General features: G+C 36.3%; 1 protein-coding gene across 1 annotated transcript; it reads right to left on the bottom strand.

Moving 5' to 3' along the window:
- Nucleotides 1-1,727: 1,727 nt before the first annotated feature.
- On the bottom strand, nt 1,728-24,099 carry LOC125675290 (popeye domain-containing protein 3-like). The gene is made up of 8 exons (XM_048912824.2): nt 23,972-24,099; nt 22,360-22,543; nt 20,400-20,589; nt 19,914-20,036; nt 16,609-16,714; nt 8,330-8,482; nt 7,658-7,823; nt 1,728-2,021 (listed from the first exon to the last, which is right to left on the bottom strand). The coding sequence occupies exons 2-8, from the start codon at nt 22,514-22,516 to the stop codon at nt 1,918-1,920; spliced, it is 999 nt and encodes a 332-aa protein (XP_048768781.1). The 5' UTR covers nt 22,517-22,543; nt 23,972-24,099; the 3' UTR covers nt 1,728-1,917.
- Between the last annotated feature and the right edge of the window lie 159 nt (nt 24,100-24,258).

Here is a 24,258-nt window from a genome sequence, read left to right as displayed (position 1 = left end):
ATCCCCCCTATATGTTAGGGGTTTAGAGTAATCCAGAGTCAGTTGTTGAATTTCCTGTAGTTTTTTCTGAAGGTGACAGGAGGTTTTATGAAGATTATTTCATCATGTGAGTAGCTCTCACGCAACATCAGAATCGAGCGTTCGACTGAGGACAAAACAACATCTAATCATTTCTTTCTTTTCCTATTTGTTTGATTAATGTTAACAGGAATGATTTCAGGTCTGGGAATTAGGTTTCATCTGAAATAAAAGTAGACAACAATGTTTCTGAAATTTAATTTTAAAATGGCACGATTTTGCTGCAGTGTAGATTGACATTCTGGTCACGTTATCATTATCTGAATTCTTTGGAACAGATATCTTTTAGCAATATTAATTCTATTGATTGGTCGTTAAAAAATTATTTGAAATCATTTCGGTAAATAGGATGGAACTAAACAAAGGATATCCCTTCTTATTTTGTAATGTTAGCGCGCTGAGTTATGTGACAATTCAATATTTTCAATGTTTTAACTTTCAAAATCTAAATTAATTTCCCCTTGAAACACAAAAGTGGTTAAAACAACAATCACTGTGTATCTAAACACACTACTAACTAGATCTAATCTGATCTAAACCACGAAAGTCAATGTGCTCAACATACTATCAATCTCAATACTTCATCTGACTCGATGCTTTTAGAAATTATTATATATTCGTCTGTCAAAGTCATGCAATACCCCTTCTGTCTTTTCTAGATATCATATTTTGCACCAACGAATGTCACATGATAATTTCCATTAAATAGAAGCTTTAATTCACATTTATTAATGCCATTATAAATAACATATTGAGAGACGTGACAGACAAGGGCTGCCTATAAACACTGCACTCTACTGCATCAATCCGGGCAGCGTGTTTTCATATTGATAAACTCCGCGGTCGCTGGGAAGCTGCTTCTATAGGGAGACACTAACAATCATCAGTGTGTAATGAGATCATAGCAGCAGAGTGAATCAGTCCCTCAGGGCTACAGAGAGACGCGGCAAACTTACCAACCAATCGGAGAGGTCGTAACCTGCCTCGGCGCCTTTCAATATTACGCGACAAACTTACTGACTAATCAGAGGGGTCGTAACCTGCCTTGGTGACTCGCACTGGGACCCAGCAGAATTGCAGAGTTATTGACCAATCACAGAGGTTGTAAATTGCTTTGGCACCTCACACTATGACACGGCAAACCTAATGAATCAGAGTGGCCATGACCTGCCTCGGCGCCTTTCAATATGATACAGCAGAGTTACCGACCAATCAGAAAGGTTGTGACTTGCCTCGGCACCTCGCATTGTGACACGACAGAGTTATCAGAAAGACCATTTCCTGCCCCGGTGCTTAACACTACGGCACAGTAGAATTATTGACTGATCAGAGCGACCGTAGTCTGCCCCAGCGTCACGCACCATGGGACTGAAGTTACTGACCAATCAGACAGGTCGGGAGTTGTCTCGGCGCATTAAACTATGATGCAGTAGAGTCGTTGACCAATCAGATAAACTGGTCTGCCGCGGCCCCTTGCTCTGTAATTACCCCGGCAGAGATACCAACCAATCAGAGAGATCGTGTGACCCACTGTCGCTTCGCACAGTCACTTTGACATGGTTGGGTATGCAACATCAATAAGAATGGTGGCAGTGTGAATGATTTTTATCATCTATTTTTAACCTAACCAATCAAAATGATAATGCAAGTTCCAAATGTACACCAGGTGATTTTAATGCCCAAGCTGACTTTAATTTAGTAGAGAATCTTATATACAGAGAACTCACACAATCCAAAACAAACAACAACAATCAGTAATATTGACACAGGTGTCACATTCTCACAGTCACGTGTTTCCTGCCAGGCAGTCACGTGTTTCCTGCCAGGATCTTGACCTGGTCATCCAAATGAAGAACTTGGCGGAGATCTGTCAACGAATCCTTTACTAGAAATACCCATCACCCCATTCAGTAGTTCAGTTTTCTCCGTCACTTCCGGTGGTTCTAAAAAAAAACCATATAGGCTTGTTAAAACATGCATCCTATACATACCATTAATCAACGTAATATCTACCTTCAACATTTAATAAATACCAATCTACACTGCTATAGGCATTTAGTTGAATTTGTTTCAAGTTTAAATCTTTTGATATTTTTTTTTATTTGTTTAACATATACATAAGAAATACATATACATGAAAGTATGAACAGCGACTCTTCAGACCGGTATACCTGATGAAACGCGTAAAACTAGTGGTGCGAAGCATTGTAACCCATACCCTCGTGTATCTACATTCTACTTTCATTTGTGTTGAGTAAATAGACGTTCTATCAAGATTCATTGTTCATAATTTCATTGCATTCAGGGGGGGGGGGATAACGGAAATGTAAGTATAATACTAGAGCAAAGCTCGTTGCAAAGCAACAAGAGGTCTTCCGTCGGAGCTATGTGACATAAAAACCTTGAACTTGACCATATGTCCTTGGGTCAGGTCCTAATGCAGCCTCAGTTAACATGAAAATCTGTTGTAAGTATGAAATCTAAATGTTTCTTCATTACTTGATATGACCAGGACAGGGTTTGTATTTTCTAAAAAGTGAACTTGACAATGTGATCATGATTCAGTTAAAGTAGTGTGAAATCACAGATCGCTATTCCAGCAGCGATGAATCTCCGATATTAAACACACATTCAATTAGACATGATTGAGAAACGAACTGTATATTAAATTGCAGATTTTAAAATTGATGCCTGACTCAATGCTCTAGAGTTTTGAATTTAAAACAAATCAAACGTAAGACCAGGGACGTATATAAACAAGTATATACATCCCCGGAAAGACTGAATTATTCGAAAAATCCAATATGATCAAAAACATAACATTCTGTGTTATATTTAGGATGACAATGTTTACTTTGTGTACATGCCCTGGTTCACACGCGATGGTTCCTCGAGGCGGTTACGTAATTGTAAACAAAAACAAACCCCGTGGTGTATGTAAGATGCGTGTAGTTAATAACTAAGTTATTCTATGCTTGAAGGTTTGTTTCCTCAATTAAATATATCGTTGTTTTAATAACAAACGTAGAAGAGATAACCTTTTCCTCTTTTTTTCTTTGGAATGATTGTTTATATTAAAGCTACTAAATAATAAAAACAGAAAGTTGTCGATAGATGATTTTTAAAGGAACCATATATCACGTTAAAACCTTATTTTAAAAGAATATTAGCATTTCATGAAGTCAGATTTATCAATTAAAGCAAGTTTATTTAAGTAATACGCATATCCCCCCTTCATCTACCTAATGACACGGTTACCTGTTTGCGGGTCAAGCTTTTTACTCATATATTACACAATACTCAAGCAAAATATTATGTTTATGAGATCAATAAGATGTTAAAGAACAACTTTTCCAGCGAAAGCCATATCGAAATATTTACCGTTTTTGAGTTATACAGCGAAAACTTTGAAGATCCCCAGATCCCTAATTTAAGGGGCCAGCCCTTTTTAGGGATATCAAAAGAAAGTTCTTAACATTTTGCACAACTTTTGTTCTACACGTCTTAACAAAATATTTTTAGTTTAAAAGATACAAAGGAAAATATGTGTAATTTTTTGCTCCTTTAGGCGTCCTAATTTTTTAACCCTGTCAACCTCCATTTCGAACACTGTAATCAAAAAACAAAAAACGATGTGCACAACTACAATGCTCCTACTTTTCATTTTCAATGCATTTTCTGCTCAAGCTTATACAGTCTCGGAGCCTTTGTCTGGAAACCAAAGCCCCTAAAATTTCATTCAAAGGGGAATAACTCGTGAACAGAAGGAAATTTCTGAAATGTAGTACATGATTTTAAAGTTGTTCTGTAAAGTTAATAAACCCTGAAAATTTGAGCAAAATCCATGCAGAAATGAGCGAGATATGAAGCTTCAAAGTTAGCGTCTAGGAAAAAGAAGTAATAAAGAATAATAAGAATTATCTTAACCAGCACAATCAGTAGAAGGTCTTCCGTTGTTACGGAAGGCCTTAATAAATCTTTCTCCACGGGGGGAGGGGGGGGGGGGGTTACCGGGAGGAAGCTCATGTGTCTAAGCAGGTGAAATGAACATCAGGTAATTAGAACCATCAGGAGCAGTGGCATACCCCCCTCCCACTTTTTGTGACATATTCTATGTGCTTTTTACGTAATATTGCATATTATTTGAAAATTCTATGTGAACACGCTTTTAAAATTTCAAAACAGTCTATCCAGAAAACTACAGAAGAATATTTCCAAAAAGTTAGATATTTGTAAAACGACTCCCAATTATATTTTGTGTTCACCACGGCACGAGGCATCACGAGATTGCATTAAATGTCTCTGATCACACTGTTACCACAGCGCGTGAGGCACCGTGAGACACTGACCACACTGTTAGTTACCACAGCTCGTGAGGCACCGCGAGACACTGATACACTGTTACCACAGCACGCGAGACACCGCGAGACACTGACCACACTTACCACACTGTTAGTTACCACAGCTCGTGAGGCACCGCGAGACACTTATCACAATGTTACCACAACACGTGAGGCATCGCGGGTTTCTGACCACACTGTCTAGTGAAGACCGACCTCAAAGTGGACACCTTAGAAAAACCTATCCAGTTCAGGGAATGGAGTAAATGACTAGATTTGTTATTTCTCTTTTTCATTTTATGCTTTGTTTGTTTTTCTCTATATCCTCATTCCCCTGTATTTGTAACGTATTTACATTCAATTCTGGGATCGTACCTGGTCAATTCCAGGGTTTGGGGAATTCAACAATAACTAATTTAAACTAATTGGTATGATTTTAGTGGACTGCCAAAATATACAAATATGTCCTAACCTTATCTAGGTAAATTATAATCAAACAGAGAATCACTATATCAATCAGAGGCAAGCAACGATAAACTGGTAGTGCGAACTTAACAAAATGTAGAGCCCAGTCGCCCTCGGATTACCCCATATACTGTAGGACGACTTATTCAGGACGGACAGTATATGTGGTAGCCCTTCAACCACTACACTCACTGTAGGATGCCTTATTCAGGACGGACAATGAGTATAGCGGCCTGGACGACAGTCTGTTCAGCCAATGCGGACGACACCAAAAACGAATTATGGCTAGCCTCTTTACTGGAGGTCAACCTATTCGTGGCAGGCCAGACTTCTGATGGCCTTCCAAATTCACTCTCTAACTGTAAGAACAGGCGAGGAATTGTTTACTATGAATACTTTATTAGTACACATAATCTCGTCCTCTCAACTTGGCTGGGTCTTCTATCTGAATGACACTGACGACTGCGGAGTCTCGGTATTTATACACAAATGAGATCACGTGATGTAAAGTGACTAATTGAGAACTCCGCATGGTCGTACCTCAAATATCCGGAATCATTACACTTTGTTCGGCCTTGGACGGTGTTTTATAAATGCAGTAAGTTGATATTACATTTTGCATTTTAAGCGATGCTAGACTTTGTTTTTATAGAGTCGTGCATTAGACGACAGATATTGCACTTATTCATAAAAAGGTATGCCATTCAAAAAGTTGAATTAAGAACATGTTAGATTCGCAACACATCAAAGAGCCACATGATTGCTACTTGTAAGCATTATTCGTCAATCTGTACCTGCTCCGCCGCTAATGAGCGAGAATATCGACATCTCGTTATTAATTGAGCATTATGAGTTTCTTGCGCGCAATAAAACGAAGAGAATGAAGACGATGACTGGCTTTTTAGTTTCCATAGCTTTTATAGAATCATCAATAACCACTTCTACACAGACGGGGTTTGTGTGGTAACTTATTTCTGTACGTGTTGGAAACTATCGGACGCTGGACATGCTGAAAAGATCCATGTATTCTTTATAGCCAGGAATGGCGTGAAAAACTGAGATTTCTAGTTCTCTCAATAAACGATATAGATGAATAGTTGTACAAGTTATTTGATATTGACTCTTTTTTAGATGAACTACGAACGCGATTTGCTGCATTATCTTAAGGTACTTCAGTTCTGTGGGCCTTTTCACAAAATCCTTAAGATTAAGATGAAAATTTTGCCTAGTCGAGAATTTCAGAGCACTGTCTTTCTTTAATATATAATTCTCTGAATGAGCAAAACTAAGTGAATTTCTGGTGATGAAACCTGACTTTTACTCGGGGAGCTGTTACACACAGTTGAGTGTAAGACAGAGACAAACAATTTTCCTTAGTGGTAACATTTTTTGGTGAAAATGGCCAGTGAGATTATGAAATTGAAGACAGGAAGTTATAACCTGAATGATCAACATTTTCTTCCGTCCGCCGTAAAGTGGCTGAAATAATGCCAAAAAATCCTGGCGCAAAACCACAACCAATATAATCAATCACTCCCTCCGTATACATCATAATTTTAAGATATACCACACGGAAGTAGAACGCAGCATATCAGCAACATTAAAGTAAATCGACGCCACTAATGGAACACCTTCTGTCCTGTTTCTCTCTGACATTCATTAAAAGGCAAACACTTGCATAGTCGACAGTACTTGAAACTCGGTATGAGTGTTTAGTTAGAGAAGGTAAAGAGCGTCAGGACTTTCAAGGTCATCAATGTGATCATCAACTCAAGGTCATTTAAGGCAGTTGAGATTTTTACGCGAATCAATATTTTTCTGTGCATCAAGTGATCTACATGTATATATAGAACGACATTCAGGCAAGTTTACCCGGAAAGCCGTTCAGATATTTTATTTTTCAAAAGACAAATTTATAAACATTTTATTTTCAAACTGATTTTGTAGAAAACTCTTAAGCAAGTATAAATGCAATCTTACATTTATCTTCATCACCGTCAATCATTTTTCCTTATAACAAGATATCAGGCTTCTATATCGTCAATCATTTTTCCTTATAACAAGATATCAGGCTTCTATATCGACACGTAATTGATATACGAAACCAGTTTCATTCTGTTTTCTAAAATAGATATAGACTTCATGTTAAGTAGTTTTTCATTAAGTTTTTTAACAGTTTCATATCAAAGTTCGTAGTCTTGTTTATATCTTACAATTTACTATGTTACATTGTATACACTTTCACTTTCCCTTACAATGTACATAAACACTTTTTTGTATTACATATATACAAATTTACACTTTCTCTTAAAGTACAAAGTTTCACTTTTCTCTTACATTGTACAATGTATATATAAACTTATACTTTTTTTTTTAGAATTCATATTTTCTGGAAGATTTCTTTTTAAGAAATGTATGTTAATTGAATTAAGATGTTTTGCTACTGCAAATACTAATTATCTTGATATGAAAATGTAACCTAGACCCTAGTGTTAAAATCAAATCAATGTGACAAAAACGCTTTACCAAAGGTAAACATTACAAATGTGGTTACATAAAAATCGGTTTGGAGAGAATTATAAATGTAGAATTATGAGTTATAGAGAAACAGTCTACGTAAAACTTGCAATTACGCGCGCAGTTACCGGAAGTAAATACTGAATGACACCTCTAGTGGACTACGTCCCCCGAGTGTTGGCTAGACCACGCACAGTGTTAGTTACCGGAAAACAACAGGTTGCTGACGGTGAACGTAACACGGTTCTGAATGTTACCTTTATCTGACTCCTCGCCCGCGTCCTTAGTGACCGCTCTGTGTCTGTACAGTGACCAGCTGCGACCCAAGCTCGCTGTGTGATCATCGTGTTCCTGTTCCCCCTGGACCATCGCCGAGAAACTGGGCAGACGGATGTCCATTCGGAACCCTTTAGCCGTCATAATCTGGACAATATAAAAATTTGCTGGTTTGCTATTTCTGCATTAACATTTTTTCCCTATCGCATAAGACGGTATAATGCACCAGCGAAATTTGATATGGATGAAAAGTGGAGGATATTTACAATGAAATTTTGAAATTGAATACTTTGAAATTTGCTTTATTTAGTCAGAATGCAGTTTTAGTAGGAAGTACTCTAAAAAAGAATTAAAAGTCTGCTAGACTCGAACCCGCACACCACAGACCAGCAGACAGACTACTCAGCTAACAAATCAGATTTAAAAGGAAGATACAAATATCCCTGATATTTATAAAGATTTTCATTCATGTTTTGAAAGGAAGTCAGCCATTATGACGATGTAGTACATACCTCCTTAACTCATCAGGTGACATGATTTGACATGCATCATTACTACACAATACGTCTCCTTACGTCATACGACGTGTGGAGTAGAGATTTCAATGGATATGCTTACTCAGAGAAATATTTAGCTAAGGTTATGATGCCTACCTTGTCGTTGAGGGCATACAGTTTATTAGTGATGTCACGACCTAGGACCGTCCTCAGGAGACTGGCCAGGTAAGGCTCCTTAATTAACAGGTATTCCAGGCCACTTCTCTGCCAGAAGATATAACGAGCTGGTGACGTAGCCAGGATTGACACCTGTAAAAAGTGATTAAGGGTTCCAAATAATGTGTTTTCAGGTAAAGTATACAATATTTCTAATTATACTGTCAAGTTGTATGAGAAGTTTCTTTATTTCTTCAGTATAAAGCACGGAAATAGCAATGAACTCTTAAATTAACCAAATTTCCCTAAGTTAAGAAATATTTAATACAGAGCTAGGAAATTTCACTTTATCTTATTCGGATACCCAAGTCCGCCCCTACACGGGGTTGAACTCACGACCTGCGGTAGCAAATCTTTTAGCAGCATGTACATGTAACCAGCGCGCTTCTAGACAAGTTCTTTGTATGGGGACATTTGTTTTGTGGAGAAATAGCACCTAATGGTAAATTTCACCATTTCCATGGTCACTATAAACACAGGAGAAACATTGACGCATTTTCTATCCTGATATAATGGTAATATGCAATTCTTACATAATCTTTATTGACCAACGCTTAATGTATCTATGCGAAAACTCCAGATCTGTGGGTGGCCAGAAATAACCATAAGAGAGGCTAGTATGATTTCACAGATTTTTAAGATTTTTTTTTGCAAAAATGTGTTTTCCTAGTTTAATTATCGCCAAAATGTCAGGGAATAGATTACCTAAAATCGTTGACGCCCTGATGGAGACTATTTTCCATTACTGATGAAAGTGACACTTTCTTTCCTTGAAATTGAATTATAAGGCAGAATGTGCGATCATATTCAACAAAACAAAGTGCAACTACATTAAATGTGACAATTACATAATAGTGTTTCTGTTTAGTGGCTGATGGCAGATTTAGCTGATGGGGGTCATTTACATCAGTCGAGAAAATTTTTATGGATTTTCCATGATTTATTTTTGACCGAGTAATATACGTCACGTATTCACGTATCCAAATGAAATTTCTGCTTGAGATTTGACCGAGATTTGACCGAGATTTGACCAAGACTGGGAACAGCTTGTTGATGGGTGTGGGACTCTACCTCTAACATCTCAACAAAATCCGCGGAAAAACATTACATTTTTGCTGAGAAACAAAAACGGTTTTATCATTAAGTGGTTTTGATTTGTTGTTCGGCAGTCCCATCTGATTACAGCTGCCTATAGATCAGAACTATGGTGCATCATAGGGTATCTGCAAAGTTCAAAACGAAACGAAACGAAATGAAATCTATCGAAACGAAACCCAACAAAACTAAACGTTGTTAGTTGTGTTTATATGTGTTGTTAGTTGTGTATATACATGTTGTTAGTTGTGTATATACGTGTTGTTAGTTGTGTATATATGTGTTGTTAGTTGTGTTTATATGTGTTGTTAGTTGTGTATATACGTGTTGTTAGTTGTGTATATATGTGTTGTTGTGTATATACGTGTTGTTAGTTGTGTATATACGTGTTGTTAGTTGTATATATATGTGTTGTTAGTTGTGTATATACGTGTTGTTAATTGTGTATATACGTGTTGTTAGTTGTGTATATATGTGTTGTTAGTTGTGTATATATCTGTTGTTAGTTGTGTATATATGTGTTGTTAGTTGTGTTTATACGTGTTGTTAGCTGTGTATATACGTGTTGCTAGTTGTGTTTATATGTGTTGTTAGTTGTGTATATACATGTTGTTAGTTGTGTATGTATGTGTTGTTAGTTGTGTATATATGTGTTGTTAGCTGTGTTTATATGTGTTGTTAGCTGTGTATATACATGTTGTTAGCTGTGTATATATGTGTTGTTAGTTGTGTATATATGTGTTGTTAGTTGTGTATATACGTGTTGTTAGTTGTGTATATACGTGTTGTTAGCTGTGTATATATGTGTTGTTAGTTGTGTATGTATGTGTTGTTAGTTGTGTATATACGTGTTGTTAGTTGTGTATATACGTGTTGTTAGCTGTGTATATATGTGTTGTTAGTTGTGTATGTATGTGTTGTTAGTTGTGTATATATGTGTTGTTAGCTGTGTTTATATGTGTTGTTAGTTGTGTATATATGTGTTGTTAGTTGTGTATATACGTGTTGTTAGTTGTGTATATATGTGTTGTTAGTTGTGTATATACGTGTTGTTAGTTGTGTATATACGTGTTGTTAGCTGTGTTTATATGTGTTGTTAGTTGTGTATATACGTGTTGTTAGTTATGTATATATGTGTTGTTAGTTGTGTATGTATGTGTTGTTAGTTGTGTATATATGTGTTGTTAGCTGTGTTTATATGTGTTGTTAGTTGTGTATATATGTGTTGTTAGTTGTGTATATACGTGTTGTTAGTTGTGTTTATATGTGTTGTTAGTTGTGTTTATATGTGTTGTTAGTTGTGTATATATGTGTTGTTAGTTGTGTATATATGTGTTGTTAGTTGTGTATATATGTGTTGTTAGTTGTGTATATATGTGTTGTTAGCTGTGTTTATATGTGTTGTTAGTTGTGTATATATGTGTTGTTAGTTGTGTATGTATGTGTTGTTAGTTGTGTATATATGTGTTGTTAGCTGTGTTTATATGTGTTGTTAGTTGTGTATATACGTGTTGTTAGTTGTGTATATATGTGTTGTTGTGTATATACGTGTTGTTAGTTGTGTATATATGTGTTGTTAGTTGTGTATATACGTGTTGTTAGCTGTGTATATATGTGTTGTTAGTTGTGTATATACGTGTTGTTAGTTGTGTTTATATGTGTTGTTAGTTGTGTTTATATGTGTTGTTAGTTGTGTATATATGTGTTGTTAGTTGTGTATATACGTGTTGTTAGCTGTGTATATATATGTTGTTAGTTGTGTATATACATGTTGTTAGTTGTGTATATATGTGTTGTTAGCTGTGTATATACATGTTGTTAGTTGTGTATATACGTGTTGTTAGTTGTGTATATATGTGTTGTTAGTTGTGTATATATGTGTTGTTAGCTGTATTTATATGTGTTGTTAGTTGTGTATATACGTGTTGTTAGTTGTGTATATACATGTTGTTAGTTGTGTATATACATGTTGTTAGCTGTGTATATACGTGTTGTTAGCTGTGTATATATGTGTTGTTAGTTGTGTATATACATGTTGTTAGTTGTGTACAGTATATACATGTTGTTAGTTGTGTATATACCTGTTGTTAGTTGTGTATATATGTGTTGTTAGTTGTGTATATACGTGTTGTTGGTTGTGTATATACGTGTTGTTAGTTGTGTATATACATGTTGTTAGTTGTGTATATACGTGTTGTTAGCTGTGTTTATACGTGTTGTTAGCTGTGTATATATGTGTTGTTAGTTGTGTATATACGTGTTGTTAGTTGTGTATATACCTGTTGTTAGTTGTGTATATACGTGTTGTTAGCTGTGTATATACATGTTGTTAGTTGTGTATATACCTGTTGTTAGTTGTGTATATACGTGTTGTTAGCTGTGTATATATGTGTTGTTAGTTGTGTATATACGTGTTGTTGGTTGTGTATATACATGTTGTTAGTTGTGTATATACATGTTGTTAGTTGTGTATATATGTGTTATTAGCTGTGTTTATACGTGTTGTTAGCTGTGTATATATGTGTTGTTAGTTGTGTATATATGTGTTGTTAGTTGTGTATATACGTGTTGTTAGTTGTGTATATACATGTTGTTAGTTGTGTATATACGTGTTGTTAGTTGTGTATATACGTGTTGTTAGTTGTGTTTATATGTGTTGTTAGTTGTGTATATATGTGTTGTTAGTTGTGTATATATGTGTTGTTAGTTGTGTATATACGTGTTGTTAGTTGTGTATATACGTGTTGTTAGTTGTGTATATATGTGTTGTTAGTTGTGTATATACGTGTTGTTAGTTGTGTATATACGTGTTGTTAGTTGTGTATATACGTGTTGTTAGTTGTGTATATACGTGTTGTTAGCTGTGTATATATGTGTTGTTAGTTGTGTTTATACGTGTTGTTAGTTGTGTATATATGTGTTGTTAGTTGTGTATATATGTGTTGTTAGTTGTGTATATATGTGTTGTTAGTTGTGTATATACATGTTGTTAGTTGTGTATATATGTGTTGTTAGTTGTGTTTATACGTGTTGTTAGTTGTGTATATACGTGTTGTTAGTTGTGTATATATGTGTTATTAGTTGTGTATATATGTGTTGTTAGTTGTGTATATACGTGTTGTTAGTTGTGTATATATGTGTTGTTAGTTGTGTATATACGTGTTGTTAGTTGTGTATATACGTGTTATTAGTTGTCTATTTATGTGTTGTTGGTTTGGTTTTTACGATTCGGGCTAGTAGATAGGTTTTAGTGTGATTTACTTTAAGATTATGGATGTAAATGTTTAATCTTATAATGACACTTTGTCAGAATTTGCTTCATACAGGTTCCTGTTTTACAAAAGAACTTACAACTAAGACTAGAAATGTTCTTAAAGTCGTCAAATTAATCAATTTTCTCAGATTATACTTGTATGAAGTTAAGTAATTAAATTCTTCTTATTCACATTAAAGCCAAAATTTAATCAACGTAAAGAATGAAATAAATTGTAAAAATGATTTTGGTCTTAGTCGTAATTTCTTTGGTAAAACGTGGCCCAGATCATTTGAGTCAAACGTATGCTGCGACATGAAGTGTAGGGGTTGCGATGGGTAGATTTAATCTACATAAAATGAAATGTGTTCAATCATAAATCACCAATAGAAAGAGAGCATTTCTTCAAGGTCGCGGTCAAGGACGCTCTGAATATTCCTGGAATCGTGTCATTATGTTTAATTCATTCACTCTACTCAGATGAAATGAAAAGAGATTTCTCCATATGTTTCTAAAATCTTGCGTCTAGCGTTGGAAAGCCGGTATAACCAAATGCATGAAGGTCGGCGAATCTAAAATTGCAATCGCGATTGGACATGTATTAGGTACTTAATAATAGCTGAACCATTAAGACAATAACGCATCATGATGTCCTTACCGATTACAATATTATTAGCTGTGCTTCATTGGTACAAGCTGTGATTATAATCTCATACGATGCATCATTTGAGGAGCGATGATAAATTGTTTCTGATGTATATGTAATGATTAACAGACATCGAAATGGCGTAAATGAGAAATCAATAAAACGTCGGGGTCGGTGTTCAGTTCGGTGTTAATGGACTATTTACACAGGAAATTGTTCGCGTGACACTCTATCTTTCGTTGAAATTTATTAGCTTTGACTTTGAATTTGACGGAACACGATGGCTGATTACGATAAGGCGCTGTATGAAAGCCAGCACGCTGTAACATTTGTAATTCAGCCGATAATCCTCACGCATCTCGGTGATTGTCTCTCATGTTGGATAAATATTGGAAACGTGAAACTTTCATAATCCCATAAAATCGGTAATGACAAATGTGATACAAAGTCAAACGTTCAATAGACGTCCTCCACAGCCAAGCATCAGTGTCATGCAAATGCCCGGATTTAACCTTGCGTGTCATCATACGCGTGAATTGTGATCATTGTATCAGGTTAAATACAATACATGTTTTAGTATTCAGCGGTCGAGTTGACCGCTCAACAGATGCAGGAATCATTCTATGAATCAGTATCAGATTCCTCATTGAGATTGACTATCACACTGTGTAATCTAATCGCCGTATCATACTGCCATTGTTATCAACAAGTTGATGAACCATTGCCTGTAGAGAGTTATGACAATGTATGTTTGTATGTCAGAATTGCATTGTGTGAGTGTGATTTTTCCACTGTAAGAGAAGTTCATTAATCATAAGTATCATTAATTGTATTCTTTGGATCTGCAATAGGGCAGAGGATAAAGTATTATGCCTACTTGTGATTTGAAATAAAGTAGCAATGGGTCATTAAATAAAATTACTATTTAGTGCACCGGTCGCGGTAGCGCAGTGACAGAACGTTTGTTTCGTAACCGGAAGGTTCTAGCTCCGCTCGTGCCATGGCAGGTAGTAAACAGGTAGTCCTTGCTCTTTCACCAAACGCTCGGCATTTAGAAGTGATAATCACTGGTCTTTCGCATTTGACCTTAAACATGGAATCCCATGTAGCGGCAGGCTTTGGCACGCTAAAACACTCACTGCTACGACCCTGAGCGCTAAGCATAGTTCTAAATCTGTGGTATTTCACCTACAGCTGGTGACGTCTCAATATGAGTGACAAATCCTTAACGGGACGTAAAACAAACAAACAACAGCAATCACGTAAAGCATTGTATTCGCAATCTAGCGTTGTGGGCTCTATCCAGACGCCGCTTTAACCGTAAGACATTTAACACAGGTAGTTACATATATCACAAACGAGAAATCACCATATATATTACGACCGAGGTTTTACGCAGCTATGGCACGAGCAGGGCTCGAACTCACAACTCTCCAGTCACGATTGATTGATTGTATCTTGCTAAACGTCTCGCTCGAGAATTTTTCACTCATATTGAGACATCACCAAGACCGATGGAGGGCTTCAAATTTAGGCCTATGCTCGGCGCTATGGCCATTGAGCAGTAAGGGTTCTTTAGCGTGCACACCTACTTTGACACGGTTCATCCGTTTTGAAGGTCATCTTCGAGGACCCGTGACATTCACACCTGATGCCGAGCGTTTGGCGATGGAACTGTCACTACCTGTTTTAACGACTTCGGTCTGTCGTGGACAGGATCCGAACCCCGGCCTCCCGCATACGGGGCGAACTCTCTAACCTCTCGGCCACCGCGGCGGTTCCTCCAGTCACGAAGCGAATGTTCTACCACTAAGCTACCGCGAACAATCGTTATATGGACATATAATGAACGGTTCAGTTTGAAACAGTACATTGTACAAATCGTATAAATTCCAAGGTCTCATAAACAACGTGAAATAAACCCCAACGTGACAAACGTTTTGTTGGCATGTTGTTTTCCGTTCCATTCGATGGCTTTTCTCTCTTGTTGAGACGGTACCAGGTTGAAGTAAAGATCCACACACTTTGACCCACATGTGTATGCATGAAAAGTTGAAGATACGAACAGTCGCTTATAACTGCACTGGTACGTCCTCTTCATTATGTCATATATATTATTATATATTTCTCATCCTAGCACCTGATCCCACCTCTGGTATATCCAGAGGTCCGTGTTTGCCCAACTCTCTATTTTGTATTGCTTATAGGCGTTATGAGATTGATCACTGTTCGTTATCTTCACCTTTCATTAATTTATATCATGCCAAGGGACCTCTAATTTTAAAGTATTATATGAAAGACCCATGATGTTCATTTCTAATGATGGGCGTATTGCGAAGTAATCATCATAAACTAAGTTCTAGGATTAACGCGACGCTGGGATTGAAAATGAATCTGGACTTTAACCATATGGCTACCGCGACCAGTAATTCTGTAAACTATCACTGAACGAAGCCCTAACTCATTGTCCAGTAATTCTGTAGACTCTTAGTGCACGACACCCTATGTAATTGTCCAGTAATTCTGTAACGTATCGGTGCATGACGCCCTAAATCATTTTCCAGTAATTCTGTAAACCGTCAGTCAACGACGCACTAAATCATTGTCCAGTAATTCTGTAGACTGTCAGTCAACGACGCCCTAGATCATTGTCCAGTAATTATGTAAACTGTCAGTCTACGACGCCCTAAATCAGTGTCCAGTAATTCTGTAAACTATCACTGAGCGACACCCTATATCATTCTCCAATAATTCTGTAAACTGTCAGTAAATAACGCCCTATATCATTGTCCAGTAATTCTGTAGCCTCTCAGTGCACTACACCCTATATAATTGTCGAGTAACTCTGTAACTTATCAGTGAGCGACGCCCTAAATCATTGTCCCTTAATTATGAAAACTATCGGTGCACGACGCCCTAAATCATTGTCCAGTAATTCTGTAAATTAAATCATTGTCTCTTTCAATATTTCAAACAAAGTCTGATTAAAATGATAGAATAGCGTTTGATATGGTAGTTTAATGAAAAAAGCTATAACGGCTCCATGACAATTTTGTCTCTTTTACTGCGAGCACACTTCTTTTACCGATTATTACAGAATATAAGAAATATGTTCTATATGCTGCTAGTCCGGCCACCAGGGGAAGCTTACTTCTCCGAGAGACTTGATCCACATATCAACTAAAAATGATATAGTCGAAGATACACTTGGTGGAAAAGACTTACTTGATATTTTTCGTCTCCGCAAATTGCCGATTCGAATTCCGGGGAGTCGATGAACTCTTTTGCCTTGATGTGATGGAGTTGTTGATGGTGACTGTATACCACCATCCTGTCAACAAAACGTTTGTCATTATCATATTAAAACACGAAATCCTGTCAACAAAACGTTTGTCATTATCACATGTAAACACGAAATCCTGTGAACAAAGCCTGTCGTTATCACATTAAAATACGAAATCCTGTGAACAAAAAGTTTGCCGTTATCATAGTAAAACACGAAAACATGTGAACAAAAAGTTTGCCGTTATCACAGTAAAACACGAATCATGTGAACGAAAAGTTTGTCGTTATCACATTAGAATAAGAGAGGACTTACAGAAGTGGTGATACTGGAGTCTGTGTAGTTGTTTGTACACATTTGTCGTTTTATTACTGTGAAGGTATGCGAGACCCAGTCTGTTTATTCCACTAAAATTTTCCATTTACATTTCCTTTAGATTTGCCTTTGATGCATGTAATAGTGCAATGATAGTCATTTTCTAAGGGATGCACTGTAGTTGTAAACAATGCTCACGTGGTTGTGATAATTCAGATTAGTAAAGGTGAGGATAACGAACAAATGATCAATCCCATAACTACTACAAAGAACACAAAATTTAAGAGTATGACAAACGCGAACCCTTTGGATATACCAGAGGTGGGATAAGGTGCCAAGGAGGAGCAAGCATCCCCTGTCGACTGATCACACCCACTGTGAGTTCTATACCCTGATCAGGTAAACAGAGCAATCCGTATTCGAAATTATTGTGTAAAGCATGGTCTAACAAATGCAATGAAGCACATGAGCCAACATTTGAAATAATGACGGGTTGGATTGATAAAATAAATCTTTTTATTGCCCACATAATTTGCAAAATGGTGACTTTCAACGAGACTTTTGAAACCCCATGTGACCTAACTTCATTTGTCAGTAGCCTGCCTCGTCTTAAAATCTGATGATACGCAGAATAAGATCTTGCGTATCGAATCAGTTGCGAGAAATAAACACCAATTCCAACTGATAATGGTATATTGCTACATAGATAAAAACTCTACACCTACTACTATGTCCAGTCTCTCTACTTTACTGATAATTTACTGTTTGCTCTATGACTTTACCTAGTGTTTTTCCTATCTGAGTGTCCTCCTCGCTAGTGCGTCACATTAATAGCATCTTACATCCATGTAATTGTCTATTCTCTTTACTCACCATCGTCATTATCTTCCAGACAGAAGTCACCCAAACCTGTCTATTTTATCGACAATCATATTATACGTTTGCTAAAAGATTACCCATAGTGCAATCTGTTTTGTTTTCCTGTAGCTATAAGTAACATTATCATGAGTGTTGTAATCATATTTCGCATTTGACTTTTGTTTTCTTTGTCGACTGATTTGTTCAATCTCCTAGTTATAAGGTGGCTAAGCGCACCCAATTTACTGATGCTTGAGATCACCATTCTTCTATTAAAAACTACCTAGTCTGTCTGTGTGTCAGTTCTAGCAGCTTCCTGTTATAAAATGATCTCTTCATCTATGAGTTCTATCACCATCCTGTTATCAGCTGGTCTAACTTGTTTCTGTAGCTTTCTAATATTCTGCACTATTTTTACACTATGGGATTGGCTCTACGTCTCCTTTCTGTCGTATTCTGGAGATAAGAAGCCTCGTCGTTTAATTAATATCTTGTTTTGTGCCTTTGATCAAAGATGATGTATCCTTATATACTTATTGATGTTTCATTTTCAGAAATTTAATTTAGATATGATTGTCAAGGCAGTGTTCTGATATTTTCCTTAACCTTCCGGATGTTCGACTATCTTACTTATATGGTATCCGTTTTTAAGCTATCATTTGAAATTGCGCAGTCTATATTTGACTCTCTGTCTATAAATATGTCTGTCCACGTTTCTTACCCCCACACATCATCTTTTTGTCATACGATTCCCATGCATTCATTAATTTTACAACATTCCACTTATAAGGAGACCGATTTCGTTTTAAATATACTGGCATTTATTTATTTCTTCGCATGTTTGTTCACTCACTTATAATTAATTCCAGTATATCTACCTGGTCCTTTTACCGATCCGTTATATTACCTTCTAGCTATAAGTAATATAAGCCTGTCTACTGATCCCTTGACTATTACCTTCCAGCTATAAGTAATCCTCATATGTCTATTTCACTGATCTCCTGACTATTACCTTCCAGCTGTAAGTAATCCCAGTCTGTTTATTTTACAGATCTCTTGACTATTACCTTCCGGCTATAAGTAATCCTAATATGTCTACTTTACTGATTCCTTGATTCTTACCTTCCACCTGTAAGTAATCCCAGTCTATTTTTCTGATCCCTTGACTATTACCTTCTAGCTATAAGTAATCCCAGTCTATTTCGCTGATCCCTTGACTATTACCTTCCAACTATAAGTAATCCCAGTCTGTTTCACTGATCCCTTGACTATTACCTTCCAGCTATAAGTAATCCCAGTATATTTTGCTGATCCCTTGGCTATTATATATAGATAGACCCAGTCTATTTTGTTGATCCCTTGAATATTTACCTTCCAGCTATGAATAATCCCAGTCTGTCTATTTTGTTGATCCTTTGACTATTACCCTCCTACAATAAGTAATCCTAATCTGTCTATTTTGCTGATCCCTTGACTATTACCTTTCAGCTATAAGAAATCTAAGTCTGTCTACTGATTCTCTAATTATTACCTTCCAGCTATAAGTAATACCAGTCTATTTTGCTGATCCCTTGAGTGTTACCTTCCGGCTATAAGTAATCCCAGTCTGTGTATTTTGCTGATCTGTTGAGTATTACATATAAGGAATCCCACTCTATTTCGCTAATCCCTTGACTATTATCTATAAGTAATCCAAGTCTATTTTGCTGATCCCTTGACTATTTACCTTCCAGCTATAGATAATCCCAGTCTGTCTATTTTGCTGCTCCTTTGACGTTTACCCTCTGGCTATAAGTGATCCTGATTTGTCTATATTACCTTCCATCTATAAGTAATACCAGTATATTTTGCTGATCTTTTGAGTATTACCTTCCAGCTATAAATAATCCCAGTCTATTTTGCTGATCCCTTGAATATTACCTATAAGTAATCCCAGTCTATTTTGCAGATCCCTTGACTATTTTCCTCTGGCTATGAGTAATCCTAATCTGTCTATTTTGCTGATCTCTTGACTATTACCTTCCAGCTATAAGTAATCCCAATCTGTCTAATCTGCCGATCCCTTGACTATTACCTTCCGGCTATAAGTAATCCTAATCTGTCTATTTTGCTGATCCCTTGACTGGCATACACCTCCCCTTCGTGTAGGGTACCAAGAGTGCAGTATTCTGGGGACATGAGTTTCCTATAGAGGTGCCTAAACGAAAAAAATATAGGGTTTATATTGTTTTATTGCACCCTACTTTATAAATCTTCCACATGAAATATATCAAAGCATGTACCTTGACTTTCCTAATTATCAAATTCAAATTGGCATTTTTCAGGACTTGCATATCTTATTCAGTACCAAACATACAATGCATAAACTAAGAGGGAAACATCATGCTTAGAATAGTGTTCGTTTAAGTCTAAAATAGAGATTGGATACTATTTCATTAATCTATTGTGTCATTTCAATAATAGCCCAAAAGAAGTCTGTACGATGATTGCGCTAAAATCATGTTGACTGGAATAAATAAACGCTCATGGTAATCATTATGAAGCACAAAATAAATTTCACCTAGGGACTCTGAAAGGCTGAAACAGTGTGACGTAAACATCTTCAAGGTCATCGCAAAACTTGACTGGCCTGATGTTATATAGAATGACCAACGTCTGGACAGCGTTGACCACCATGAAGCTGAAGTTCCATGAAAAGTAGTCCGGTGCACAGAGAATCACCCAGGACCAGATGGACAGCAAGAGGAACCCTTGGGAGGTAGAGTTAATAAAAGGTAGAATTCAACAAAGGTAAAATTAAGTAAGAATCAACAAATAGTAGAGTTTAAAAAAGGGCAGCATTCCCCGACTAACCAAAGGAAGTTTTCTTCGATTTATCGAAAATGATGAAAGGTAGATATAATTTATCGATTCAAAATTCAATGTAGAGTTGATTGCCCAACAAAGGGATAATTCATTATCTGATAAAACATAGAATCCATTGCCTAACACAAGGTAGAATTCATTGCCTAACACAAGGCATATATCATTGCCTACAGAAGGTAGAATTCATTGCCTACAGAAGGTAGAATTCATTGCCTACAGAAAGAAGAATGCATTGTCTACAGAAGGTAGAATTCATTGCCCACAGAAGGTAGAATTCATTGCTCACAGAAGGTAGAATTCATTGCCTACAGAAGGTAGAATTCATTGCCCACAGAAGGTAGAATTCATTGCTCACAGAAGGTAGAATTCATTGCCTACAGAAGGTAGAATTCATTGCCCACAGAAGGTAGAATTCATTGCTCACAGAAGGTAGAATTCATTGCATACAGAAAGAAGAATTCATTGTCTACAGAAGGTAGAATTCATTGCCTGCCTACAGAAGGCAGAATTCATTGCCTACAGAAGGTAGAATTCATTGTCTACAGAAGGTAGAATTCATTGTCTACAGAAGGAAGAATTCATTGTCTACAGAGGTAGAATTCATTGCCTACGGAAGGTAAAATCCATTGCCTGCCTGCAGAAGGTAGAATTCATTACCTGCCTACAGAAGGTAGAATTCATTGTCTACAGAAGGTAGAATTCATTGTCTACAGAAGGTAGAATTCATTGCCTACAGAAGGAAGAATTCATTGTCTACACAAGGTAGAATTCATTGCCCACAGAAGGTAGAATTTGATGCCTACAGAAGGTAGAATTCATTGTCGACAGAATGTAGAATTCATTGTCTACAAAAGGTAGAATTCATTGCCTACAGAAGGTAGAATTCATTGTCTACAGAAGGTAGAATTCGCTGAACTATCTACCCACTGAGTAAGCGCTGATTACATGCTACAGGTTGTAACTAATTCACATGTTTTGAGTTAAACCCTGTCTAGAATAGAATTTCAAATTAAAGGTGCTGACTTTAAATTGCAGTCTAATATAACAAATGAAATACTCAGTATTCGCCAGACGGTTTGCAATCAGTGACAGCCCAATCTAAAGAAGAATGGGACCTTGACATGATTGATTCTTCAATGGATTGAATTACAGAATTTTAAGGAAGGAATTTGCTTTTAGAGATGGTCTCAGTATATTGCCTAATAAATTCCCCAAATCACTCTGTAAATGAAGAACAGCGAATCACGAATTGTCTGTTGAAACGGAATACTGCCAAACATATTGCGATATGATATGATTTGCACTAAGTGCAATTGCAAACTACATGACGAGGTTCGTTATTCATCTGAATATTGCAAAAGAGTCAATTGAGAATGTATTGATTGAATTGAATGATTTTTTTAAAATTTTAAATGCAATGTTGAGGACGATGACTCTTGTGTAACTGATGATGATTAAATACTGATAAGAAGGGGAAATAATAATGAATATTCTAATGATGATGATGATGATAATAATGATGATAATGACGACGATTATGATGATGATATGATGATGATGATGATGATGATGATGATGGTGATGATGACGACGACGATGATGGCGGTGGTGCTGGTGATAATGTCGATGATTGTAATGATGATGATGATCCTTACCCAGAATAAAACATGAATGCATAATCAGCGTGCCATGTTTTCCGGCGGGACACGTCAGGGCTCCTAGCAACACGCCATTCGCCACTTGAAACAGGTAATGTTGCGGGGACACCCAATGACACGTGACTGGAAGCTGTGAAGTATTTAGTGACGCCATGTTGATGCCTCTCGGTGATTTTCGTGTCTAGACAGATTGGAGTAGAAGAGAGTAGACATCGTTAATGCCAGATTTATAAGGTAATATCACCTGATATATTTTCATTTCGCAAAATAGCATTAATCTGCCAGTCTGTAATAATAGCATGCCAATGTAGGAACAGAATAAGCACTATGCATTTATATATCACTACTGGCTACACGTTACACTACATAATGTTATATATCACTACTGACTACACGTTACACTACACAATGTTATATATCACTACTGACTACACGTTACACTACACAATGTTATATATCACTACTGACTACACGTTACACTACATAATGTTATATATCATTACTGGCTACACGTTACACTACACAATGTTATATATCACTACTGACTACACGTTACACTACACAATGTTATATATCACTACTGACTACACGTTACACTACACAATGTTATATATCACTACTGACTACACGTTACACTACATAATGTTATATATCACTACTGACTACACGTTACACTACATAATGTTATATATCACTACTGACTACACGTTACACTACACAATGTTATATATCACTACTGACTACACGTTACACTACATAATGTTATATATCACTACTGACTACACGTTACACTACATAATGTTATATATCACTACTGACTACACGTTACACTACACAATGTTATATATCACTACTGACTACACGTTACACTACACAATGTTATATATCACTACTGCCTACACGTTACACTACATAATGTTATATATCACTACTGACTACACGTTACACTACATAATGTTATATATCACTACTGACTACACGTTACACTACATAATGTTATATATCACTACTGACTACACGTTACACTACATAATGTTATATATCACTACTGACTACACGTTACACTACATAATGTTATATATCACTACTGACTACACGTTACACTACATAATGTTATATATCACTACTGACTACACGTTACACTACATAATGTTATATATCACTACTGACTACACGTTACACTACATAATGTTATATATCACTACTGACTACACGTTACACTACATAATGTTATATATCACTACTGACTACACGTTACACTACATAATGTTATATATCACTACTGACTACACGTTACACTACATAATGTTATATATCACTACTGACTACACGTTACACTACATAATGTTATATATCACTACTGGCTACACTTTACACTACATAATGTTTCTAATATAACCTATAACACATAACATCAACCGTTCTATCTAGAACAACAAGAGATGCCAAATCTAACAACATCGTAAAAATTACACTAAAGTTTTTATATCTAATTCTGTAACACAGGTTCTATCTATAGCAAATTGTTTACATTGCAAAAGAAAATAATGAACATCAATTCTCAATTTATGATTCGACACACTAAACACAGCTACTGCTAAACATATACCTTTGACTGATTACCTCTTCTGCAGGAAGCTTAAAATGGCGTTATGCTGTCTTCGTCCTCAGAATCAATATCAGGTTTGGTTTGCAAACAAGGGAGACTAATCTTAAATCCGATTCACTCGGTGTCTGTCACTTCATAGCTAATGGGCCGTTGTCTCTATTTGTGAGTAAATTGTGTTTCAATGTGATCGTTCTTACAATAACATAAAACCCTTTTACGTGATACTTTTTACAATTATCCTCGTTAACTACAAGATACAATAACATTTACATGGTTAAATCATATAG

Source organism: Ostrea edulis, chromosome 3, assembly GCF_947568905.1.
Source record: "Ostrea edulis chromosome 3, xbOstEdul1.1, whole genome shotgun sequence".
NCBI classification, from domain to species: Eukaryota; Metazoa; Mollusca; class Bivalvia; order Ostreida; family Ostreidae; genus Ostrea; species Ostrea edulis.
The sequence above is the reverse complement of the archived record's forward strand: the minus strand, read 5'-3'. Positions and strand labels throughout refer to the sequence as shown.